This window comes from Numenius arquata, chromosome 8, assembly GCF_964106895.1.
Source record: "Numenius arquata chromosome 8, bNumArq3.hap1.1, whole genome shotgun sequence".
NCBI lineage: Eukaryota > Metazoa > Chordata > Aves > Charadriiformes > Scolopacidae > Numenius > Numenius arquata.
Genome location: NC_133583.1, coordinates 41,184,278 through 41,211,913, shown reverse-complemented (window position 1 = coordinate 41,211,913; position 27,636 = coordinate 41,184,278). Strand labels below are relative to the sequence as shown.

The 27,636-nt window shown below is 39.0% G+C and overlaps 1 protein-coding gene across 1 annotated transcript; it reads left to right on the top strand.

Annotated features, from left to right (window-relative positions):
• Positions 1 to 207: 207 nt before the first annotated feature.
• Positions 208 to 27,636, top strand: PALMD (palmdelphin). Its single transcript, XM_074151833.1, has 8 exons — positions 208 to 364; positions 5,841 to 5,921; positions 11,434 to 11,564; positions 18,378 to 18,492; positions 19,381 to 19,414; positions 19,514 to 19,624; positions 20,371 to 21,459; positions 25,715 to 27,636. The coding sequence occupies exons 1-8, from the start codon at positions 320 to 322 to the stop codon at positions 25,756 to 25,758; spliced, it is 1,650 nt and encodes a 549-aa protein (XP_074007934.1). The 5' UTR covers positions 208 to 319; the 3' UTR covers positions 25,759 to 27,636.

Below are 27,636 nucleotides of genomic sequence, written 5' to 3'. Positions count from 1 at the left end.
ACGCTAACTGAGCACATTAAAACAAAGAGTTGGCAGCTTCTGAAGGAAAAGGGCTTGTGCTCCACTGTTCCAACTTGTCAGTCAACTCATGCCAGCACTCTCCACGTCTGCCTCTTCTACACACCCTCATTACATGTGTCTGTCTGGACTGAGCTGCTCATCTGTTCGGGGACCCTCCTGACAAGTCAAAAATTCTGCCTTCTCTCTGCTCTGGAATTGGATCAAACCACATCAGCTTTTTTTGTAGCCCCACGAGGAGGCTTTTGCTTATGGTCTCATTCTGTTTTCCTTCACTACTTGTCTGTTTTTGATTTCTAGAATGGAGGAAGCCGAATTGCTGAAAGAAAGATTCCAGGCCATAACAGTAAGTGCTTATAGTTATAACTTGCTATTTAAAAATATATATATTAAAAAAAAGACTTAGAAATAGTATTGTGTTAATGAGCTACTGTGTGTTTTCTGAAGAATGATTTATCCCAGGACAGACAAATAGACTTATGTCTGCTTGAAATTGTTACTTTTAAATTCTGGTTTATAAGCTATTGCTTTAAGACAGCAAAGTTGCCTATGCTGACTTTATTATGGGTGGTATTTCACTTTCAAATTAAATTCAAAGCAGTGAAAGTATGTGTGCAAATCACTACTGGACGGTCTAAAATACATATTACTATCATCACAGCTGAATGCTTGCCTGAAGGACAGCAGGTCAAAAGGCAGCTAGAGAATTCCAGAACAAATCAATTTTCCCATTTCACAATAAAACTGAGAGATAAAAGATTTTGGGGTTTGCATTGTGGAATTAAATACAATTTCTGAATTACTGATGATCTAGCATAAGTACTGCTGCCTGAAAAGCAAAAAACGACAAGCTTGGACTAAGCAAATTCCTACCTATCGGTTTTCAGAGAAAAAAAAAAAGAAAAAGGACTCAGTGAAGTTTATGCTAAAGACATTAGAAAACATTTTCAGTTTCTCTTCTAAAGAGAAATCTGAATCAAAATAGTTATGTTGTTTTAAAGGAACTACTGAGTTATTTTTTAAAGGAATATAACCTGATGTAACAAAAAAGGCTGAATCCAGATTCCCCTCTAATTTGATCTCAATTGAAACCTATTCAGTCACAAAAGAATTAAACTGAAACAAAATTTGTCCCTTTGGGATGAAAGGAAAACTGCAGAAGGACCACTCACTGTCACAGGCAATCTTTAAAAACAAATAATGGGAACAAAGGTATTTTTCACACTTCACATGATACATTGATAGAGTAGTTGTGAAACAAACACTACTGACTGAATAAATGGTGAGCAGCAATAAAAAAATACCTTATTGGAACCAAAATAAATGTGACAAGGTGTAACTGAAAATATATGGGAGTTGAACAGGTTGGTTTTTAATTTGGTTGGGTTTTAATTGTGACTCTTGATAAAAGCTAACAGGCCCATTTATCATATTGACTTGAAACATGATCAAGCTCACAATAAGGTAATTTAAAATGTTTTAGAGGGTTTAGAGTACAATTGTGTGTTTAACTGTAATGGTGTTTGAACCAGGCGCGTAACCCGGACTTTGTCTCTAGTGTACAGGCTCAAAAGATAAGAAATGTTTGGGTGCTCCAGGGAAGTCCAGGCCTTGTGATGTTTTATACTTCCTGGTACTCAGCAGGAGGAATGGGGCAGCAGCTTGCCTGAGGAGGATTCCTGCGAATGCACCAGGGTTAGCATCCCCTGGCTGCGTCTTTGCCTCCAGACAAATACTGGAGAGGTATTTTTTTAAGGAACTGTGACAGCTTGCAGTGTCTTGCATTGCAAGAAGTGGGAAATCATATCTGGGTTCTGGCCATGATTTCATTTACTACACTTGCTGCATAAAGGAACTATTTGCTCTCTACTTTCATCACTTTCATCAATTGAGAGCGTTTAATTGAAACACTCAGTTTATATGTTATAATGCGCTGCAGAAATGAAGGAGTCTAAATAAGATGATGTTATCATCAGGTTTAAGAATCTGCAATATGAGCTGTCTAAGAAAACAATATGTTACGATTACAACTTTGAGTTACTACTCAGTGGCTTTGGGAAGGTTTGCCCTAAGCAACATACCTGGGAAATTCAAGTGCTACCTACAAAATGTATGTTGCAAAGAATCTAACAGAGGATGGCAAGGGGCGCTCAGAGCAGTAAAGAACTACATTTGCATTAAAGCCTGATTGGTTTCTGTTGTTAAATGCCTGGCACATTTACAGTACCTGCTCTCATAGAGCCACTAGGGGTTTTCAAATTCTTTTTCATATCTTCTCTATGTAATAAAGAAAAAAGGAAAACCCTATTATTATTATTTTAAGGTTTTGATGTTCCCATGGCTCTGAAAAGGAACTGCTTTTCTCTGTTATGTAGCTTCCACCTGCTGGTGGTGTATATAGAATATAACAAGTAAAAAATGAAATGCATCCATTTTGTTAGGCTGTCATATCTTAAAATACAAAAGCTTTAGTGTTTGTTGTGGCAAACATATTGAGACAAAACAGTCAAAGAGGAACCTTAGGCTTAATCCTCTCTCATCAAATCCTCCGTTCTATGAGAAAACTAAAGTGAAAGAAGTTTTGAATTATGATTAAAGATTTGAATTATGATATTTCTGCAGTCTTATGCCATCAGACTAAAGCGTCCATACCTCTACATAAGACCCCTCAATAACCAAGTATTACCTCTCAAATTATATGAAAACAAAAATAAATCAGCTAAAACATTAACTGCTCCATTGGCCTTGACAGTACACGCCACCCGCCATGGGACCAAGCAGATCAACATTGGCACACTATGGAACACTGTCATAAACTAACGGACTTGGCACACAAGATACCTAGCAAGACACTGCTCTGTAGATGTGTTTTGCTTCCTTTCAGATAGATCCAATTTAGAACACGACTCTATTCTATGCTCAAAAGTCAGGAAAGATTCCTACATGTTTCAGTAGGAGTGAAAATTAGGACTAAGGCCCAAGTCTCACCTTGCATCGATGCACAACAGAGAGAAAGGAATGAAGGTGATCCTATGATTCGAAGGTGCTCTTTCATAAAAAGCAAATCTTGCCTACATTAACAAAATCTTAGTAAGAGAGGATCAGAGGACTTCTGCCAGCAACCTGATTACCTACAGGGGCAGAGTATGAAGTTTAGTAGAAGCATTGATCTCGGCTATCTAGGAATAAACATTTGTTCCATTACATATATAGTCAAAGCTTTGTACAGCAAGACATGATCTGTGGACCAAGCATAGCAGAAATCACTATAGGAAGACTCCTAACAGGTTTTTAAAAGTAGTCTGTAAATACAAAGTTCAAAAAGGTTCCTCATACATTTTCCTTGAATTTAGCTTCTGGCATTAGACCTTCAGCTTTATTTGACTAGATATATAAAAGGCAATCTATTTCAACCTATGTAATGTGGATAATTGTATAATGGATGTTTACTACCAACCAGTAAAATTAAAACATGCTGGAACGCCGAAGGATGCAAGTAGAAAACTTTAAGAGAAAAAATATGGGATGCAAAAGAAACATAGACTCTTTCAAGAGAAATAGGCAAAAGTTTCATTCCTGAATAGGTTCCTTATTACAGAGTTAATTTAAAATGCAGTTATTTGTACCTTTTCACTCCTATTCTTTCTGCGCAGTACTTTTGTTTACCACTTCTCATTTCAGAGTGGCCAAACTCTTAGTCCACATTTCCATTGGTATAAAACCAATATTAAAATTTACTTAGAATATTTTCAATAGTATAAACCAAATAAAAGTTCATTCTCTAAGAACTTATCCAGACTTCAGTAAAGAGAAAAAGCAGTTTTCTTAAGAGTTGTAACAATCTGTAACAAGCTCCTGTCTCACTTCGCTCATCTAACGATGGGTTATTCAAAGGCAATTTATATAATGAGATCGGGAATATTTTCTAATTAAGGAAAGGTGTGAGGGTCAGAGACCAGGTGCTATGTCTTCAAAATCAGGATTGGCTGAGTAAAATCCAACATAGCAGCTCTTGCATAAAATCTTGTAAAGGGGACACTGCAGAAAAATTACCTGTTGTAGTGCTCCTAAATCAGTAGCTTTGTTAACTTTATTAAAGAGCATTGGCAAAATCAAAAGCACTACAGAGATGTAGGTAACACGTATCTTGAGGCAAGATCCCTACCTGCTCTGTTTGGTGAATTAAAGAGGCAGACTAACACTATCAAGGAAAAACTGTAAAGTACCGATGGTGTCTATAGATGGCTACTGCACTTTACAGACTGCAAGAGAGATCACTGACTCATTCACCTACCAAACCCCGTCAGTTGTGCTTGGCCAGCCCCTAGTCCAGCCCTCAATCTCCACAAGACTAGGTGGTTTCTTCTACTTCCCATCTTTCAACAAAGCATCCCTATAGCCTGTAGCCCCACCACTAATTTCTAATTTCCAGTAACAGTGAAATGATTCAGCCAAGTACAGTATGGCTCTTCCTGTTTCCCAATCCCAGATCCTAGGGAAACAGCAGAGAACAACTCCTAGCCTTTTGCCCAGCACTTCCTTAGTGACTTTCTGTACTCCTTATGCACAGTTGGTTCCTCAGGTGGGCTGAAAGGGCAAGTCTCTTCCTATATTTGTGAAGAACTTAACTCCTTCCTAAACCATACTTGTTTGAAAACAGACTCTGTTAAAAAAAAAAAATAAAAATAAAAAAAAAAAAACAAAACACACCCCAAACCTATCAGTAATGTGTTCTAATTGAAAGGAAAGGGGGACTGGCCACCAGTCAGCAAACATTTCTGCACAAGACAACAGGTGATTTACTTTCCTAAAACATACCAAGAAACAAGTGCAAAAGTTGCCATGTCCAATAGCAGGATTTTATAGCATTAAGGCTGACCAAGAGAATAACCTATTAATACAGCTTGTAAAAGATCGTTTCTTTTGGCATGATTTCTTTCCCACTGGCTGCTGAGAACACAAAGTACTAAATCAGTGTTTGGCCTCATAGAGAGGAGCCACAAGGATACTCCACATGACAGCAGCTATCCAAATACACAAGAGGCTCGAGTGTTGCCAGCATTCAGAGACACTTCACCCAGCTCTTTTTTTCTGTAATCTGTAGCAAAAAAAATGAAGGTGGCACTATGATAGATAAGTAGTACTTGAGGTTTTCTCTTCTAGTTTAGCCACCATGAAAACTGCCTTTGCACAGACAAAAATGTTTGTTTGTTTTTTTTTTAATTGAGGTAACAACAATATACATGAAGCATACTACATTTCTCTGTGTTCATCTTTATCACTATTCAACTAATGAAATATATTTCTAAGTCATTGCTTATTGCTCTTTATTTCAGCTATTAGCCACAAGATACATAGACTGGATTCCCCCAACACCCCATTTCATTTAGTGAAGTTACACAGCTGCACACTGTGGACCATGCAGACTCTTTCCTCTCCTAAATGATGTGTGGGGTGCCTTAGGAATTTTGGTCAGGGCCCATTTCTAACCTCATTTTGCATATACAATTGTGCTCAAATGTTATTTCTTCCTGTTTTCTTTCCCGACCCTTCCCAACAGTACATGACTTCCAATTCGGATCATCCGTGCTTTGTGGTCATTAACATGTTTAAATGTACTTCAGAGAAAGAGTAATGGAAACCATACCTGCATAGGACACAGGAGCTGTTGCTGCTAAGAATTATGCACTGCCTGAGTGCCGTATACACTTTAAATAAGGCTTTGTTTGCATGGATTGATTTTACCCTGCTGAACAGCACTTAATTTTTTTAGCAACAGATAATTTCTCTAAAAAGTATTTTATTGTCCTCTTAATTTGTAGGACAAAAGAAAACTGCAAGAAGAAATTACACAGAAACGTCTAAAAGTGGAAGAGGAAAAAATGAAACACCAACATTTAAAGGTAAGTAAAGTGTTGGATTTATGTAACTAAGGATAGCCTCAAGTCATTCAGCATGAATAAAGGTTTTGGATTTTGGAATGCAAATCTTCACACATTTAAGTCATGCTTTTACTGTCAAATTTTCACTGCTTTTTGGAGTCTTGCCAGGAATCCATTTAACTTTAATAAGCATCACCCTTTGAAAAAAATTACACTCAAGAGCTAATGGTATTTGATCACTTTCATGGCATAAAATGAGATCATAACCAGGAATAACTCACAGCTGAAAATTAAGCCTCACATTTCAGACAGGGTGTGTTCAGTCCTTAATTCTACTACACCAGCCTCACTTGGTACAGGGTGCAGCACAATCATGAGGTCTAATTGCACTTTTTTCTGGCAAAAAAAAAAAAAGCAGCTGATTTTTATTTGGCTATAGCCTTTTGTCAGCTTGTTTAATGACTCTTTGGTAAAATAATGCTATTTCTTTGTATATTAAAAGAACCAAACAAACAAACCAAAAATTGACGCAAATATTGTCCTGAAAAGTGTCCTGGTAAACTCAGGGTTACAAAGTCCAAATTACAAAGGAACCAAAATATCCAGCTCTGAAGACACTTGAAAATGCATCTGTTTCTACCCAACACCACCGTTCTTTACATGTAATGTCAAATTTCAATAGGCATGTCATTTAAGGAGATGAGACAAAAATCTATGCTTCTAGAAATATGCAAGACTTGGTATTTTACATACCCTTTTAATTATGTGAGTGGACAAACAGTTTCAGAAAGATATGTTAAATGAAATACCAGGAGCGTGGTGTGTCTCCTTGAGCAAATGGGGGAGAAGCATATTTAAAACAGACTCTTCTTCAAAATAGACACCTGATCCTGGGTTTTATCCACTCTCTTCTTTTGTGTTAAGCCAAAAAACCAAAAAGTTATGATAAACTAGTTCACCAGGCCTGGCAAACCAACACAAAATTCACTCATGCTTAAGTTTTATCAGAAGGCAGTGACTATAAGGACAGGCTTGACCAATTGCCTAGTATCTTGCCTAAAAGAGAGGGGAATATCTTTTCCAAGTCCTGTAACTAATGAGCAGCAAACATGTGACTGTCTTCCACTATCTTAGTACACTGTTACATGGAGTACTGCAATTTATGTTTCAAGTTTCCATGCCTATAAATTCAGAATGACTCTTTTGCCCTTCTTTTAAGAAGGATAAACTGATCTGTCCTAGACAGCCAGCTAATCCTCACTACTGCTGTGTGCAGAGTCCTAGGGCAGTTTCCCTACAGATCTAGTACATGCCTTCAGCTAACATTAATAGGTACAACAGAGTTAAAAATTTAAGAAAACCAAAAGCCACCTTGCACTTAGTCTGAAGATTTTCTATGGAATTTTACAGAACCTAAAGCACTCCTGGAAAAATATTACTGAAATGTTCTTCCTTTCAAAGAGGACAGCGGATGTCACTTGTTTGCCTGTTCTGTGAAAAATCTTACAAATATCACACAGAAAAGTTTTTAAATTAAAATCAGTCATATTGCGTATGAGACAAATCTAGGATCTATAGAAGAAATTATTCACTTGTCAAAAAGGGATCAAGCATACAGTTAAATATATATATGTATGGTGTACAAACACATACGTATCATTAGCTATTTGGAGCATGCAAAATGGAGACTTCTTTTTCCAGCTGAGTACTGAGACAAGGACCTGATACCAGATGCATCATTACTATATGAACATCCTCTGCTTGAAGCCCTAGAAGCCTTGTCCTTTAATGAACCTTTATGCTTCAGACTAATTCAGGTATTTCAATGGAATCAAACAACACAAGAATCTAGTGCAGAAATTGCTTTAAATCAGATTTAGACTTCTAAAATGCTTAGGCACTTCAGTAAATTTTATTGAGGGCTCATTTCCCTAGCGAGTCAGGTTGATTTCACTCATTTATACTCCTACCAGTTGTGTACAGTGAAATCTAGATCTCTATGATCTATTCAACATTACTCGCACCTGTCCCTTAGGAAACTATTGCAGGTTGGTAAATCTCACTGTCATGTAACTGTTCCTGTTCGCTGGATATCGCTATCCTGTTCCTCATTTTGTCTTTCATTACTATTTATAACCCTTAGCAACAGGTTTATTAAAAGGTTGTTGTTTTGTTATGTGGGGGGTTTTTGGTTGCTTTTGTTTGATTGTTTTGTTTAAAACTTCCTTTTTGTAAATATGAATCTGTGCTCTGGCTTCCCAATGACTTTGTTTGCTGCCCCCAAGCTGACTTCTTGCCAGAAAGAGACAAATGAGGTATCGTAATAGGTCTTAGTTATCCGGTAGAACTATACTGGAGAAGGAATATTTACTGCCTACATGTGCACCCCTACCACAAGAAGCAGAGGACATGCAAGCAAATACAGACACCTGTGTGGATAGGGCTCCACAGAACTGCAAGGGAAAATGGGGGCTGCTGGTGAGGGTACAAGGGAAATTTCACCCTCAAGTAATTCTAGATGCACCAGCAACTAATTCTTCCTCCTACCTGGAATCCTCACTGAGGCAACAAGGGAAAGGACCAGACAGAGCTGCTTGAAAAGCATAGTCAGCAGTGATTTGCATGTACTTCCCAAGAGCTTTTCTGGTTTAGCTTATTACGTTTTTGGCTTCTGACATGTCTGAACTCCATTAGTGCTACCTTGTAGGTGCTGGTCACACACCTTCTTATTCCAGGCATTAAATGTTGAACTACATCTTCTGTGAAAATTACAAAAATTATTCATGCCTCCCCCAACATGCCACAAGGTGAACTGCCATACCACTGGGAGGGCAAGACCCACTAACTGAAAACACCTGTGCCTTCCAGCGAAGGATGGATCTTTCAGTGTTAGCCCAGCCTCGTTAAGGATTACAGTGGAGTTCTACCTGGAGCATGCGTAGGACATTATTGACAGAATTTGCAGAATATTGTCGCAGTAGTCCTGATGTGACCATGAACTACAAAACAAAGCGATTGCTTCCCAGCGCTCTGGCCATTCCCTGGGTCTTATCACATGACAGTGTATAAGTATCCCTTTCCCTTATCATATCGAGCCTAATGCAAAATGAAAGTGCTTTCATATAAGTGCTATAACACATGCACAAGCTAGTATTGAGTTAGAGGCACTTTATAGTGGAAGGAAATGCTTAGGCAGCAGAAAGAACCCGACGGCCCAAAAGCAGCAGCTCCTGCACTGGCTTGTTCCGATGCCTCAGTGGAGCTGCCTTGAAACTGCCTGTTGTTCAAAAGCTGTTTCCAAACTATGCAACGTGGCATTCTTTCAAAATTGGCCAATTAAATTAAAAAGATTACATGGCATTTAGTTGGGAGCAGCAGCAAACTATTCTGGGAAAAGGCAAAAATAACACTATTGTGTTATGCCTGCATTTAAGGAGTTTGTTTTCTTGGGCCTAACCCTATATATACATGAAGCTTTTGTTGATTTCAATGGGCGTTACCAGTTTCTGATCAGGTCTACAGTGCCAGCCCCACTGTAATTCTCACAAGGAATTACAGATTTGGTTTTGAAGACAGCAACGCTAGACTAATTCAGTTCCAATCAGGACTAAAACCTCACTTTTCTAGGAGCCCTGCTTATCGATAAAAAATGAACAGCTTGATTGAAAGGGAATTGATAACTCTGTCCCCTCCAACTTGAGAAAACAGTATTTTGTGGTCAATGAGAATTGTGCCAACAGCAGCCGACATGCATTTACCAGATCAGGTAAAACCATTCTATTAAAATCGGCATTTATTTCACTTGAGCCTAAGACACAACTGCCAGGAAGTGCTGCCACGTGACCCAGCAGCCAGAGTCAAGGCTCAGGACACCAGTGTTGAGCAGCCCTTGTTTCCCCATAGATTTCCTACAATCCACTGTTGAAAGAGAATACTGTCCCGCAAGGTTAAGGCAACTGTAAACATTGCTCCTATGTTCTGGAGGGGGGACGGGGAAAGAAAAAGAAAAGCACCATGGAGTTCCACAGAATTCCCAGCAAGCCTATTTTAGCCACAGTTTCTATCACATCGTGTATTTCACACATCAAGCAAGTTGAAAATTGCAATTATCTGCAGTCAGGTCCCTACATGCACCCTCCTTCATCAGTTTGCCTGCAGTAATAACCTCATGTGAAGTATACAATAAACAGAACAATGTAGGAAGCAACAGTTTAAGTGACTCAACATACAGGATGCAGGCAGGGATTCCAACAGCCGCTGCGAGCAGCACTGACGTTAACACAGCTTTCTCAGCAGCGCTGGGCACAGCTCTGCCTCAGAGCAGCAGAAGTCAAAATCTAATTTAATCTTCATCCACATCCTACAATTAATGAAACTATATGCAGGGGGGAACTAACATGGAAATCAGACAGCTCAAGGAATCTAAATTACAAATGGAAAATTCACGGTTAATTAAAAACTTTATATGCATGGGGTTTTTTCCCTGTTGAAAGAGTTTTTCTAAGCAGCCCTGACTGCCACTTCTTCCCCAAGGCAGCAACTGGATTTATATTCCCGAGTTAGACTGAAGGGAGTAAAAAGAGCACAAGAAAATTTGCCTGGTTTACAACTTCTAGCCTACAAATATGAACTTATCTCCATTAGTATTTTTCTCTTTTTTCCTATTGTAAAGCAGCTGTAGGAAGCAATTGCTGCATACAGCCATATTTTTTCAAAATTTGAAAACACAGCTGAGAAATTCACTCACCTGTAAACATGCAATACACCCATTTATAAGCCACTACTGTACAGAAGGAACTCCACAGGCAGTAAACAGGTCAGGACCTAAATACGTAAGCCCCGGATTGCCCCTGCAACAGCAGTTCTAAATACGCAGCAGGTCTCCTGAAACACTGACCAGACAACAGCAACCCAGGTTCCGCCTTTCCAATCCCACTCTTACCCCACACATCCTCACCAGATGAAATGCGAGTTCACTACCATAATTACCCAAGAAACTTGTAAACTCCAGACACAGCATTGGACCACTAACTCCCTAGAGATCTCTTCCTCCTATACAAGCTTATTTACAGAAGCTTTTCACCTTTTATACCCAGAATTCATGCACTGTCATGACCCCCAAAATCAGAGCTTTTGAAATAAAACTAGAGAGCTTCTGACCAGGGCCTCTTACACAAGTCTGTGATACGTTCACTTTGATACAACTGTTTTGCTTTATTGAGGACAAACACACCGCTGGATCCACTTAAAAATATTAATCTGTTACAGGTAGTAACTGACATCCTCTATGCATTTTTAAGGTGGACTAATAAAATGCGACATTGCTCTTAATGAGCTTGTTTTTAAGTCAATCTCAAAACAGAAGATTTTTTTAGTATTTCCCTTTCAGTGGCACTCACTGCTGTCAGGTTGCCTTATGCTAGGTATGGCACAAGAATGTGGATCATGCCTATGGCATTGAGATAAATACTGTAAATGATTCAACAGCCTAACTTTTGAAGTACACTTACTTATCTGTGTTTTTCCCCATCAGAAAAAGGCCTTGCGAGAAAAATGGCTCTTGGATGGCCTTAGTTCTCTCACTCCAAAAGAACAAGAAGAAATGCAAAAACAGAATCGGGAAGACCAACAACGGACTCGTGAGCTGGAACAAGATATTTTCAGGTAGGGTAGTACCCCTTCCCTCTGGCTGGGTTCAAGTGGTCTCTTCTTAAAAGTCCTACTTAATCTTGTAAAAGATTAAAGTACCAGCAAGGGCTAAACATATGCAGTTTGATACACAGAATAAAGCAATCTGTGTTGTATTTTGTAGTCAGCTAGAATTAGAGAATACACAATGCAAGCTTCCATACTGTGAATTTTATCAAACTGCACCATAAATATCCTGCAGTGTAGTTGTTTGTTTACTTCCAGATACCCCTTTTATGCTACACTCGATAGATGTAAGCCACGGTACATGGGTTTGCTCTGATAGCAATTGTTGAATCAAAATTTCAAAATAACAGTAAATAGTTTTAAAAGTTCTTCAGTTTCCCCAGGTCCTGCACAGCCTTTAACATATGACTTCTACCATAACACAGGAAGTCAGAACAGTACAAGCTGCCTAGAGCTGTTGGTATCACTTGTCTTATTTTCACTTATCTTCCATGCTGTGTTGTCCTCAATTTAGTCCCAGAAGCCCGTTACAGTAAAGACCTTTTTCTCCCACTTACTAGAGATGTTCCTACAAATCTCATTGCCAGTACCTCCCTACCACATAGGGTTAACAGCAAACTGCGTGTCTCACATACAACACCTATGGACATGATTCTGTACACTTGTTAGCTGCAGTTCACCTTTCCCATATACCACAGGCCTCTCTACACAATCAGCTCCTTACCTGGGTCCAGGCATACTGACTGGTACTTCCCATTAGCCCCCACAGAAAAGATGAAGTGTTCCTGTTTCTTTAGATTCTGGAAAGTCTCATCATCTTTTTTTTTAAGGCTTCTTCCTCTATTTCAGCTCAATAGCATCTTCCTCCATACTCTCCTCTTCCCCCACTGTCCTCCTACACACACTCTTTTGGCAAAGTTGTCACCAAGATTACCTCCTCCAGTTATCTCCCACCCACTTCCCTCCTTACTTACTCCATCTCTCTGACACAAACGATAATTCTCTTGGCTGACAGGCAGCAGCCTAGTGCTAGTTTGTCCTATAATTATGCTGACTTCTTGCTTGAAAGCACTTTTCTCAACAGAACAGCTTTTCATGCACCTCTGTGGAATCCTTTGTTGCAGTGGTAGGAGGTAGACAGCGTGCTCTAAAAACATCCCAGCAGGTTGTGATTATGAAGACATGCAAAAGGGGTCCCTATGACAATGTGATCACCAGGAAAGAGAGCCATGTGGGGAAGGACTGGCTCAGGAGCAACGGGGAAGTTGTGCTGAGCCAGTAGTTCCCCACCAGCCCACTGGAAGTTCAGCCCTTCTCCAGGCACTGTGAGGATAGGCTAGATTTTCAAAGTCCTGTTGACTTTGAGTCAAGATCTTCCATTATGCCCTAAGAAATTTGCATGGGAGATCTTTCAAACTACTTTATTTTCATCTACGCTGTTTCCAATTCATTTGACGACACCCGAGTAAAGAACAAGCAATGCTATTATAGTGGAGGTCTGTGAATGTCTATGCCATTAAAAAGGAAAGCTGCTGAACTGCTGACATACAGTACACTTCCTGCTAAAATATTTCACTTTTTGAGGCAGGCAGTATCTCCAGCGTCTAAATCTAGTCTGTCACCTCATGACAAAGCTTTAAGGTTCTCTGCACCTGAGTCATTGTAGTTGTGCTATCTCTCAGCAGCACTGGAAGTGGGTCTCTGCTGTGCTAAGCCTGCAAAGACTTGGAATGCAGGGTTAAGACTTAAAGCCTTCCTACCATACTAGAGATGTCAGCAAATAGGACTGATTATTCATGTACGTAATGTCATTTTCACATCTTGCAGAATCCTGGATTTGTAATTACAGTTGTAGAGTCTTTTGATACTGCTTTTGTAATTATTTTCCATGTCAGCTCAGTGGCCTTAAATTTTATTTCCTCTGAGACCAAAACTGAACACACATAGCAAGCTTCACATCTCTGAATATAGCCATATAATTTTTTTTTTTTATCATGACTAGAATATGTCACTGTTACAAATAGTAAAACAGTAATCAAACTGGAACTTCAAGCCTGAAAAACTCCTTTAATTTATGTAGGTAAATTAGCATCACAAAAGAGTATTCTCTCTGTTTTAATTCTAGTTTGGATTCAAAAGTTGACAAGGGGATATAAATTTTAAAGTTTATCTGAATTAGAAGCATCCAGGTCCTTTAAAAGATGCCCACAGACATTTAAAGGAATATTTCTAAATGTATTTGTGCTTTAAGGAAGGAGAAATGAAAGTGCCAAACCCATCATTTATCCCCAGTTGCTTTCTTAAATCACAACATGGATCCTGGAGTAACATCTCAGCCTGTCTCTTTTTTTTGATAACTACAAGGACTAGACGTAGATATATTCTGTAAATGGAAAGACTGCACATTTAATACTGCATTACATGACCAAGAGCACACACATTATACCAAACAAGGTGGAGGTTCCTCAGCTCATACACTTGATGTATGCCTGAGACTGTTACAGCCTAACTATAGGAATGCTACCTTTCCAAAGGAATTTTTGTCAGAAACATGGTTAACATTCAGCATGTACAAAAAACTCCATTTTAGAATTCCTTTCCCAGGTAGGTGGGATGCAGAGATTACAGGTTTGTTTTGTTATGTTAGTTTTGGTTTTGATTTGGGTTTTATTTGTTGTTTTGGTTTTTTAATAGTTTCTATTTATATGCCTGCATTTAGGAGAAATTTATTAGGTATTAATTCTTTTCCTACATAGTTCCAGATTCAGTTAATTACAAGCGCAAGTCATGTTTCTAGATCTAAGATGACTGATATTCTGACCATAAACCAGCAATTTAAATCCTGATGAAAATGAAATTCAATGAGTTTACTTGCAACTGGAAGCACTGTGAAAAAGAAAAATGCAATGTTTGATTGTAGTTGCTGGTCTTTCTCTGCTTATTAAAAATGTTATTCTTTTTCCAAGAATATAAGGCTATTTGCTTTACTACACTTGCTTAACGGAACATGTGAATAGTTCCACTTTTATTTTCATATATGCTGCTCTTTCATGGCAATTTATTTTTTTCATGGCAAACTAAGCCTTTCCCCAGCCATTTGTTGATAGTACCAGTGTTACCAAGAAACTTTTCCTGCCTGTGACCTTCTGCTGGGAAACTCCACCAAATTGCTTCCTTCTTAATATGATTCCTACTTCTTGACGTACATCTGAAATACTTCCGATTTATTTGCAGTGAAATGAATCAGAGAAATTACATCAGTATAAAATGAAAAGATTAACTGACAAAGAAATTATTACACAAAATGACACTGTCTTCACTCTTACAATAACAACTTTGCAAGTATAATGCATCCTAGAAATGAAAATCAGTATAGAAATGCTCTTAATTGCATTCCTGAGCCACCTTGAATTAAGAGGACTTAATTCACCATTGCTGAAGTTTTAAAGACAGTTTAGAGGTTTGTAAGGCCTTGATATCAAAAGAATTTTTTTCATTACGGATACACTTACTCTCATACCCAAACAATCTACACACCTTAGAGTCTTTGGTAGTTTTTATCTTCATGATACACAGCGGACTCAGACAAGGACATTTGACTTTACAGATGGAGAACAGAGGCAGGAGAACATGCCTGGAGTCATGTGGGCACTTCCCTCTGAACTGGGAATTTAAGCAGGTCTATTCATATCAAGCACCTTTTGCTATAAGTTATACTCCCTACCACTCCTTAATGGCTGTCTAGCAAAGGTCTTGAGAAAAACTTCCGTGCTGCTTTCCAGATACCATTATGTTCTGTTTAGATATACCCAGCCCGGTTTGAAACCAGACAGATGCAATACAGAAACCTAGTAATAGAGTTCAGTATCAACAAAGTCCACTAAAAAGCACAAAACATGCACCATACAGTACTTGCACAGTGCTTTTTCTATGCTACAGATAGCACCCATGACCACATATATGTGAAGTCATACCTTTCACCTGCCCTGGAAATCAAAGATTGCTAAACTGATGTGTCATGCAGCAGCACATGTCATGCAGCAGCAGTAATATATATTATTGAGCAGCTCAGTAGAATTCTTTCCTCTGGACATCTGATTAGTAAATGTCACTTGATTCAGATTCTGTACACTAGAATAATTATTCTGCATGGGTTTTATCTTCAGTGAAAAAATCTGAATCACTTTAAAGACTTATTGAATACCCTTAGACAAATCTTTGTTTCTGCCAAGAGGACAATCACAATTGTAGGGAGATTATTTACAGTAGTGGCATGGGCCTTTCCATCACCCTCCTAAATGGGACCTCTATTTTGAAATATCTTTTACTTGGGTGTCAAATAGACCTAGTGTATGTCTGCTATTCAGTTTAGATTTGAAAATTTTTTGATAAAAGGGAGAGTTCTATTCTTTGTATCAACAATGAAATAGTGAATAGTGAGTGACCTGAACCACCTTGCAGACAAATAGCTGAATGCTCTGGTTAAAGACGAAGCCAGCATTTACATTACCTGTCCTATTCACCCTCTATACGTGGCAGAAGTTACAGCGAGCCAAGCGAGTATGTCCTTGTTCAGGGTACAAGATGAATGAAGAATTTAGAGTCCCATTTTCTCATTTAATTTTCAGCAAATAGCATTCATTCCTGATGGAATTAGTTGCTAAACAACATACTTAAAAATGCACAAACAACATCACAGTTAACTAAAATCTATTCAACGGTGTGTAATGCAGTTCAGGAAGGCAGGCTAAGGCTAGATGGACTCCAGAGCTGCAAAAGCATTTGACTCACCTCAAAGCATGCGAGGACTTGCTAAACTGCCTTTTCCTCTCCATCCGGTATTCTCCAGGCTGGTAGCCTCCTATCTGCTTTTCATTCTTAAACTGTTTATTTTTCTTCTGGGATGGCAGTGGTGCCAACCCCAGCAGATTAGCTGGTGGCCAGCAGTAGTTAGGTGTTCCCTGTAGAATTTCTTAGTTCAGCTACTACTTTGGCAGAGAAACTTCCAATTGAATATCTTGGCTTCTAAGATTCCTTCTTTCATCCACACCCCCATACTGCTTATTTTCCCCTCTCAGATAACAAATGCTACTCGAGGAGAAAAGGACAAATACCCAAAGGACTGATTTAATACAGTAGCTATGTCATATTTCCCTTTCTTGACAAAACAAAGCAGCACCATTGAAAGATAGTTTCTTATAATTGTTATGTAGCTGCTAGACCCTTTCAAGACAAAACCAAACTATGATGTAACTTCATAAAAGTGTAATTGATTTAGAAGTTTCTAAAGATTTAAGCACACCAGAAAGATTCTGGCCTAACTTTTCAACTGCACAAAGTCAAAAGGACTTTGATTTCTTTGAACTATACAGATTGCATCTTTTGAAAGTTTCCTTTCAACAAATTCCAGCGTGCACACTCACAACATCCTCTGAAAATGAACCATAAAAGTTTATGTCTCTATGCAAGTATGAGTGCAAGAGAGATACTTAAGGTCTAGATGCTATTCCCATTATATGGGTACGAGAATTTTTCCCTAACCCCACTAAGCAGTGAATCAGTCCTCTTAATTACCATATAAACTGGGTGTTGGTCTGGGTGTGAGAGCATATATAAACTTAAATAATACTTTTCTTGATCTCCCAGATAACTATATGGGGTTTATCATCTTTGATTTATTTGGGGTTGTGTTTTCTTTCTCTCCCCACCACCTTTTTGTTGTTGTTGTTGTTTTTAATACCTTTCCAGGATTTTTCCTCCTCTTCTTCCACCTGTGTCTAGAAGTGTTTAGAGTCCAGACTGAAATAAACCCATAGTAAAGGTTAATGATTCTTCAGCTCATTATGTTTCTGTGAGCTTTTAATGATTAATTTTTGCATTAGAATATTGCAATTGAGTTTCATGTAAAAACAGGACATTTCCATATATTAAACAAATTCTATTCTGTAAGAAGTGCAGAAATAAGACACATGGTCACTGCATTAGTCACTTTTATAGTCCTTCAAGAACGTTCATCCCCCTCATTACAATAGTTTTAAATTTTAGCACTATAATCAGTACCTTTGATCAGGTAAGGACATCTTGCAGAGCTCAAGTCCAAAATGTTAACTGCTTTTAAATATTTTTTTAGCATTTACTTTCATCCTGAATACATTTTTCTTCACATCTCAATTCTGAGTTCTGTGATACCTTTGTGTTGATAAAAAAAAAAAAAATATATATTCTCACTAAGAGAAAAAAGTCCATGTAGTATCGTAGTATCCTATTATTTGTAGTAGCTCTACAAATCTGAGTTCAAACAGGGCAAGAGCCACAGTGTTATTCAGACTCCCCAAGCAGTCACACAAGAAGGATATAAATAATTTTGCTCTAATATGAGATCAGCTTATAATTGCACATGCATCAGAAAATACTGTGAAATGGTATTCTTTTTTTTTTTAAAGGAAAAATGTACCTGCAATACGTTCTTTCTGATCCTTCTTTGAAAAGTGTCTGAAATTTAATTATCTGTACCCTCCTGAAAAATAAGTTATATAGGCCCCCACAGCATTCTCTCATCTCTAAGCAAATTTTCTTTCCTACACTGTCTCAAAAAATATGATTACTCCCTTGCAATTAAGATGTAAGAATCTAGTATACAGATTCCAGGGTTATGATTTTATTTATTTGTCTCTTTATTTTATATGTGTACTTGTACGCATAATGAAAATAAGCAAATTCTTTTGTTCTAAGAAAGCCCCACTAATGTCCATATGGACAATGCAGTGAATCTGCAATGTTGTTCTCTGCCTGGTGTTAAATCAAAGGGAATTGTTATTGCAGACTGGAGAAGGAAATTGAGGCTCTGGAAAGAGAGGAAATGGAAGTCTCAGCTAAGGAAGAAGCAATTTTAAAGAAACTCAAGTCTGTTGAAAAAACAACAGAAGACATAATAAAGGTTAGTGCCAAATTGCTCCAGAAGTCGAATTAATTACTTGTTCATCATGATAACCAGGGAAAGGGGAACTAGCTGGATCCTGTGAGTGGTCACGAGCTTTTGTCTAAAGTGACAGTAGTTCAAAGGGGTCAAGATATTATACTGTTCAAGTGCCCAAATGTCTCCATTTGCTTTTTTATGGGGGTGTGGGAGCAATTCCTGTCATTAGTCATCTCTAGCATGTCTCAAAAAAAAAGAGCATTGTCACTGGCACCAACCAGCAGCTTTGCGTCTCAGCCAGAGACAGACCTAACAGGTACAGAGCGGGCACAGAGGCTGACATGTTCGTGCTCCTTCAGGTGATGTGCCCAGCTGAACTGCATCATGCTTTCCCCAAAGTCCCTGAAAGAGGTCATTATCAGTCATTCATCTTTGTCAAAATGTTATTTTGATACTTGAAAGTCATCTTAAATCATCTCAGAAATAGAGTAATGAAACTGAACTTCAGTTCTCCAGTTGTTCTTACACACACACACACACACACACTCTCTCTCTCTCTCTCTCTAAATTACACAGGGAGAGAAGCACAACTGGAAAGCCAAAGTAGAGACTTTGTAAACCTTTGAAGCCAGCCAGCCTGGGCCACAGCATGAGGCTGTGTCACTGATTAACGCTTTGTAATGTCCTCTCCTTCCATGTGTGACTTAGAATCACAGTGGCAAAAAAGGACCAGAAAAACTTCACTTTCTCCCTTGCCATGCTCTAACTGAGCAGGTTCCGCTTTTAGTCCCTTCTCAGTATAAGGCCATGCATACAAAAAGTTAAAACTCTCAGGTAAAGCAGAGCACTCTCCACTTAACATCTTAAAACTGACTAATCACATTTATTGTTAACGATTCTCTTTCCTAGTCTGTGAAGACTGAAAAAGCAGAAGTTGAAAAAGGTATGTTTAGTCAAAAAAAAAAAAATATATATATTTAAAAAGGTTCTCATAGAATGCAGTGAAAGTGTACTAAATGCTTTGTGGGTCTTCTTTATTCAGAGTCAGCAGACTACATATACACCAACATACCTGACCTTCCCAAGCATTTCAGGCCTTCTGCACTGAAGAGTACAGCACATGCTGGCACCGATGATGAGGAAAAGAGAAAAGGTACTGCTTATTAGTAACTCCAAAGATTGTTCATATGTAGAGAGACTTCCTATAAATTGAATCTAATACAGTTTAAAGGAAGGATAAACATTACGGATATGGGACAATGTTGTTCTCATTTAAGCTGTGTAATGTTATCAGTGAGGTAATCAAAACTGAGAGGTGGGACATTGATGTAAGATACATGCCACTAAGAATAAGGATCAAGTGTTTTCAACACTAACACTTCTTTTCAGCACTTCGTTCCTCTCTACCTGGTGTAAGTTTAAGTAGTTCCTCCCTTCACATCATACATTTCATATTTTTTAACCGCATTGACACCTACCGGGCAGCCAGCAGTAGTCTGGTTATTTCCCAACTACTCCAAAGCCTCCAGACCTTCTGAGTGCCCAAAACTCTTTGCAGAACGTTGAGCTCTTTCAACTGCTGCTACTGCCCAGCAAAACACCAGGGGCCAGGGTTAAATCTGGCTTTCTCAGTCAGTCACATAATGAAAACTGGCTCCTCAACAGCTTATTTTTCCTCACAGAATTAGATACCAATGAATATATTTTTTTCAAATTCCAGTTTTGACAGGATGGAAGGGGGCGTTCAAAATGAGAATCCAATATGTTGGTTATATATGTGATAATTTCACTTATTCGATAATTCATTCTGACAGTCATTCTCTATCACTGTCAGAACTCTTCTATAATATTTCTTGCAGCTGCTGCATTATCACTTTAAGCACTTGTTTCTCTCAACAGCATTGTTTGCCATGGAAATTAAAGTTGAAAAAGACATGAAGACAGGAGAAAACACAGTGTTATCAACAATACCTGTTCCCTCAAAGGAGTTTAAAGAGACAGGAATTAAAGTCTATGACGATGGCAGGAAGTCAGTCTACGCAGTGTCCTCAAATGGCAGCACAACACAAAATGGGATGGATGAACTTGCTCCTGTTGAGGTGGAAGACCTGCTACGGCAGGCAACTGAAAAAAATTCTCAGTCTCCCACAGAGTATCACGAGCCTGTGTTTGCAAATAAATTTTGCAGGCCAGTTACTCCTCAGAAAGACAAATTAGTGCCTGGACCAAAACTGGAAGACACTCACAGAAGAGAGATGAATGGATTTAGCAACCATCAGACAGAATTCTCCTCCAAAACAGAGCCCTTTATGCAGCAAGAGAATGGGCTTGATCTTCCAAAGGTAATACAGCCAAAGTCTCCCTCTCCAGTACTTTCCCATTCAGAGAAGAAAGCGCACACTAATCCTGAGAACAGGATGATACATAATGAAGAAAGAGAAGCTGCACATGGAGAATTAAAACCTTACCAGAATACAAGAGAAAGACATGAGACAAGATTTCAAAGTCCCTGCCATCTTAATGAAGTGTCCCCTGCACCTCAAGATGATGAAGATGTTCAATACAGTGTTGTCCAAGCTGTGCCATGTTACGTGGATGATTCTGAACCAGTAACAATGATTTTCATGGGTTATCAGCGTGTTGACGACGATGATGAAGAAGCAGACCAAAAGTTGTCACGATACGATGGGGTTATCCGTGCAGAATTAGTTATTATTGATGACGATGATGAAGATGATAGCAAATCTGAAAAACCAGCATATCATCCCATAGGGCACTACAGTCAGGTTTATCAGCCACCAAGCAGGAAAATCACAGAAGTCCCACAAATGAACCCTGTGAGCAGTCTGGGCGCGAGCCTGAGCAAGGTACCCCACAAAAATTCCATCTCCCTGCGAGAACAAGAGGAACGCTTAAGCTCACCAACACACCGTGCTCATCTTCACAGCCAGGTATCTGGAGACGGTACTGAAGATCCCTCACTAACAGGTAACAGAAAAGGACGATCATGTCACTGCTGTTCACTCATGTAGCAAACTGATACTACTCTTATCTGCTAGCAACTGTTTCAACTTTACTATTTGGATTGTTTCATGGACTAATATACAATTACTAATGAATTCTTTGCTCTTGTTTATTAACAAATGCCAATCTGCATTTTGGTATTGTGGAATTATTTAATCTTTAGCAATGCACTAGTTACCATATCAAAATTTGGAAAATAAACTATCTCAGAAAAGCCATTTCTGTAACCTTCACAGATTAAAAGTGGTTCTCTTTCAAGTGACAATTAAAAGTTCCGTTAATGCTACCTCAATTAGCAGAATTGGCTTTCATTTCTACCAGGTAACTACAAGCATTGCTTCTTAACACTGTCTCCTCACTGGAATGTTTTTGTGCCTGTCTGCATTCTAACTATATCCTAGATAACACAAATTGTTCCTTAAATCAGAAAGACTAATAACCAGCTTTACTTCGCATTTTTCTGGAATCAGCATTGCCAACCTTGCCTTGACAATGTTTATGCAAGTTTTACCGTTCCTTTGTTAACCTGAGTAAGATATTTTTATAGCCTCTGAAAGACGACAAAACAATTTTCATCACTACATGTGGTTAACACATATAAGTCCATAGTGTTATTTTTTAACGCTTTTTATATTCTATTATAATATTCTATTATAATATTCTATATTAATAGACACTCTCAAGGTGTCTATTTCTTACTATAAAGTTTTATAATAAAAGGTTGAAAGAACCATAGCAAGATCTTCCGGAAACACAGAAAGTTCTTCTTTATGACTATGTTGCACTTCAACGCATACCATTAAACTGCATCTAAGTATATTTACAGAGCAGCAGATTTCAGACAGTCACATTCCACTTCAAGGAAAGAGTACTGAATTATAGGAAATCAGGGGTCCTGATCCCGCATTCCCTCCCTGCTCCTCTTCCAGACTATATTCTGAATAACTTTGCAGTTTGGCAACTAAAGTGTAATTTTGGGCTCTGCCTAAAGCTACACTGGCAGCCCAGCATTTCTTTACAATACAGGTAAAGCCAGGAGAAAGGGTAGTCATTGGATCACATAAGGAGTTTCAAGTATTTTTGCATCAGTATGCACTGATTGGGAGGAGCTGTTCAGTAAGTAACGCTCCCAGTTTATAGGAGTATTGACCTCACGCAGTCACATACACAACAGCCCGAGATATTCCAGCAGTGCTGGACAGCCTTTCTCATCAGAGGCCCCTGCACTTGTCTATCACTTGAAAGGACCTTTGCTTCTCTCAAACACCAATTCTGCCATCTGTGCACTTCCCTGTGCCCTCTGGAACCAAAGGCTGCTGCCAGCAACCCTTAGGGCAGCAACTGAAAGCAGAAGTAGCTGGTACAGGCAAGATAAACTACTCCAGCAACTGCTCCAGCCCACTATATTTTGGAGATAGGCCTTTAATTTCCCCATGACATGCATATACACATATAATGAAGAAGTGAGACTCCCCCACCCACCAGCTGGTTGCTGCTGAAACAGTTCATTCATCTGACAGCTCACTGCATGGGTGCTCCTGAACAGATTCTGGGAAAGAGGGTTCCAAGAAGTAACTACGAGCTAGCAGTACCATTTGGGTGGGCCATGTAGAGGCCATGAGAGGTTAGCTCAGCACCTTGATCTGTAACAATTTTTGCTTATTTGTGTCTCCTGAAAGAAGTATCTGAAACTTGTTAATTTTTCCCTACCACTCAGATACTCTCGGAACAAATCGAGGTTCTCTCTCTTTTGAGGTTAGTGGAAAACAAACACTGACTTTCAAGGAAGGGTGATAAGTGTAAATCTAGCAGAGACGGGTCCCATTAACCCGGATTTGGTCTTACCCGTTTACTTACAAGTATTCTACTAAGGAGAAAATAGCCAGTTAGGAAAGAGCTGGTCCCAATTAAATTAAAAGCGGTTTGGCAACTGCCTCAAAAACACACCCCAACAGTCAGCACTGCCTCCAAGTGAGCCTCTTAAGTGCCCAGTAAAATTTGGAATTAAGCCATATTCCTCCTTACCCCTCCACCTATTTATTGGCACTCCCTGGGACATTTTGATCAGTGGAAAAAGCCAGGAAGTGACTCAATTTTTTCCAAGCAGTCCTGTAATCCTACTGCGACTTCTAAAAAAGAAACAAAACCAGGAAAGCCTCTTAAAACTAGAACAATGTATTACATGCAGCTGTTTCTTAGGGAAATAAACTGTTTTAAAAGCAGCCACTGATGCCCAGCCTAGCAGGTTCACCCTAAACACCACCAGTGAAAAGAGGTGAGTCAAAATTATTTTTGGTACCTCATCCTTCATTACTAAAACAACAAATGTTACAACAGGAAAAAATAATCCTCTCTGAAATGAAAGCTTTGGGAAGCAATTGCATTTGAACATAAAACAGGCACTGAGGACCCTTTGAAAGAGAACAGAAAGCAAGGAAGCACGGGACAGAGCAGGGAGACCGTCCCTTATGTAACAATCTTGCTTTAGGAAAGAAATGAATCTTCAGATCAAGCTACTGAACAAGTTAGTGGTGGCCAAAGACAACTAGGAGGCAGAGGAATTGTTCCATGTGCCAATCTATGTAGAGAAATACCAGATTAAATTAGCTTTCAGTATGTCCCCAAACTGACAGAAATGTAGGACATACTTTTTGCCCTATAGGAGCAATTTTCCTTTCCCCATGAGTTTGGTGGGGGATAATATCTCAAAATATGTGCCCTCAGAAAAACCATACAGAGAGAAGGATGACAATGCTATAATCAGGACACCAGCGGTTTGCATTATTAGAGCTTATTTTCTTCTTTAAATTTCAGTAAAATGAGTTAGTGTGCAAATGTTTTGAAGACTGAATACTCATTAGGGAAATTAAAAGTCCTTAGAGGGGGAACAAAGGCTAGACATAGTAGAATGAATAAGGAAAGGAAAAACTGAAGCTGAACAGGCAGTAAAACCTACTGACAGTGTGGAACAGGCGCTCATGGGACACAAAGGTCCAAGGCTTTTGGCAAGTAGCTAGTCTAGATGACCTCATTTTTTTTCCTTACCACTGGAAGCTGTGCAACCTTCAAAAAACACAATGGAGACTTAGCTCAATTTGCATTGAAGAACATACAACAAAACTTTTAAATAGAGAAAGATACATGAATACCATCTGTTTCTGTAACGCATAGAGCAATACAAAAATGGACTATTTGCTGTAGGCGAAGCATCAGACTGATTGTTCTCTCAAAACACAACCAGGACTTGAATCCTTCAGAATTCCTTGGTCTGCAAACAGTACACAGGGTCTTTGCAAGAGCTAAGCTTAACATGGGTGGCCCTATGATATAAAGTTACACTCAGATGTTTCTGATTTGCAGCATTCAAATCATAACTCAAATTGGACATTTGCTGACATGCATTAATCAAGCAAACAGCTGCTTTGTCCCCCGTCTCTCAGTACAGAGACATATGCAGGGTGAAGGAACGAGACATGCTATTTCGGGTGACTCTTCAAACTAACAGGTCAGAGAGCTGGAGATTATTCCCACCGCATTCTCAGATCAACTACGTGGTGGGGGGAGGGTCTTACATATCAAACTGCAGCATTATACTGCCATTCTAAAAATAGCCCTAACATTTAATCATCTGCCCTGCACTGTCACTTTCAAACTAACCCACATTATACCCAGACACAGACAATAGCCATACTGATGTTTATACCGATACCGAGTTACTCCGTCAGACTTAAATCAGGAGTATGACTAACTCCCGCTCTGACTCATGGCAGCAGGAAGACAGGAGAGTTTTCTGTGAACATCAACACAAAAGAAAAAGGCTTCCAAACACTTACAGCTCCCACTGAGGAATTTAGTTTAAACAAAGAGTTTGTTTAATTATTCATGCATCCTTTTAATCTGTCAGCATCAAGTCAAGGACAAACCCATCTGTCTGCAATGCCTTAGTGAAGGTAACAGAAACAAAACAGTTAGAAGAGAGCTGTGTGAATTTTCAAATAGTGATAATGAAGTAATTTCTTAATATACTCACTTAATTGCAAAATTACCAGAACTAATGCCTTCTACTGATTTCTTCCTATAACACTAAAACAATGCTTATTCTGCTGGATTAACCACTGGAGGTACGTGTATTCTTCATTTTTCCAAATAAGGATATTTAGCATCAGAAACAGAAAGTTAGTCTTAAAATGCAATGGCTTGCTTTGTTTTCTTTTTTCAGCTCTGAGGATGAGAATGGCAAAGCTGGGGAAAAAGGTGATTTAACAGCTGTAATGACGTGGAAGCAAAATTTACTACTCAAAGCAGAATAAAGCTGAGAAGAGTTTCTTCAACACATTCTTTTTTGGATCATAATGCTTGTTTTGCTCCTCTGTTTTATGCATCTGGGTTATTTTGCCCTCTGCATAATCCAATGGACTTGAACAGACTTTTAGATTTGACCAACTGCCACGTGCACACAAATTGCATCCTGAATTTTGCTGAAAGTAGTGGAAAGTTACCTAAGATCATAAATGCAGTGTACATCCAGGCACGAAGACACGTGCGTACTGGTTCCCACAATCAGGAATATGTTGTTGCTATATACACAGAGCAGATAAACACCCATTTCCATGGAACTTAACAGGACCTTGTTTCACTTCAAAGTGTGCCAATTACCTGATTTTGATTGAAAATGCCGTCCCAGCATTTTTCTGGTAAAAGCATTGGTTAATAAAACACTAAACGAGAGATAAGAGCAGGAAGAAACGTAAATATAAAAGCTAGTTTCCAAGCGTAACACTTTGGCCAAAATCTAAAGCATTCCTTTCCAAGTGACAGCAAAACAAACCAAAAATAGTAAAGTCAGCATTTAAATATTTAGCCACCTTCTAGAGCTCCACAGTCCACCCACTCTACTATTTTATATCTGACAGTATAGCCATCCTCAGACCCTGCTCCCTTCCCCGTGCCATATACACACTCTCCACCCATAACCTCACAGATCAATCCTGTGCATCTCACCACAAACAGCCAGACCTCTGTAGCATGGTTTCACCCCCTAGCTTGCTACAGAAAGCCCTGTTTTTCCAGGAAACCGGTAGCCAGACAGGTAGTGCCCATCCATTAAAAATAAAAAATAAAAAATAAAAATAATCACAGAATCTTCTTGGTTGGAAGGGACCTTTGAGATCATCGAGTCCAACCAACAAGAAAACAAAACAAAAAAAACCCCCCAAAAAACCCACAACACCAAACACCAAAAATGAAACAAAACAAACACCCACAACCACACACCACACCCACCCACCAACAGACACAAACCAACAATCTCGGGCACTAGAGCATGCCCTGAAGTGCCATGTCTACACGTTTCTTAAATACCTCCAGGGATGGTGACTCCACCACCTCCCTGGGCAGGCTGTTCCACTGCCTGACCACTCTCTCAGTAAAGTAATTAAATATATATTTTAAAAAATAGTGTTTAGCATACAGGTTTTCAGTTGGTCAGGGAAGGTAAAATTAGTGGAAGCCTCTAATCAGAAATACTGAGTTGCCAATAAATTGTCCTGCAGCTGCAACAGAAGGTCTGTTACAGGGGCAGCCCCCGCTGAGCACAGCTCTCCAGCAACATTCACAGCTCCCACCAAGGAACAGGTTATTTGTTTCCACATGAGGGAGGAGCTAAGGGCCCTTACCGCAGCCATAAGTATAATTACACCTAGAAAAATCACATGCAAGTCAGATTTCTCCAGTACATACTTCTTGCAGGGAAAAAGTGCCTACTTGTAGTAGCACTACATCCTTATATTCAAATCAGTACGATAGCTTTATTTTGCTAGGTCTTAGCCTGGTTGCAATCACTAAAGAGATAAAGCTCAGGTTGTGTTATTCTAGTATAGCTGACTCAAATTATGCACCAGCAAAATACAACCATGATTTTTTTTGCTGGTCTTCCTCGTTTCAAGGCAGGAAACTGAAGCTACTACCTCATACTGAGGCACGATGGTAGTAATCAGCTGACTTGTAGCCTCTAAACTCTTGGTGGCTTCCAGTCTGAAGTGGGTAATAATCTCAAATCTTTGGACTTGTCAGAGATGGTTACCTGGAGAATGGAATAGTAAATAAGAATAAATAAATTTAACTATATTACACTTTCTCTAT

Excerpts from the sequence above, each read along its gene's own strand:
- PALMD (XM_074151833.1), top strand. The coding sequence starts at position 320 with ATGGAGGAAGCCGAATTGCTGAAAGAAAGATTCCAGGCCATAACA. Across the intron at positions 5,922-11,433 it reads TGAAACACCAACATTTAAAG|AAAAAGGCCTTGCGAGAAAA; the intron begins GTAAGTAAAGTG and ends TTTCCCCATCAG. Across the intron at positions 11,565-18,377 it reads CTGGAACAAGATATTTTCAG|ACTGGAGAAGGAAATTGAGG; the intron begins GTAGGGTAGTAC and ends TTGTTATTGCAG.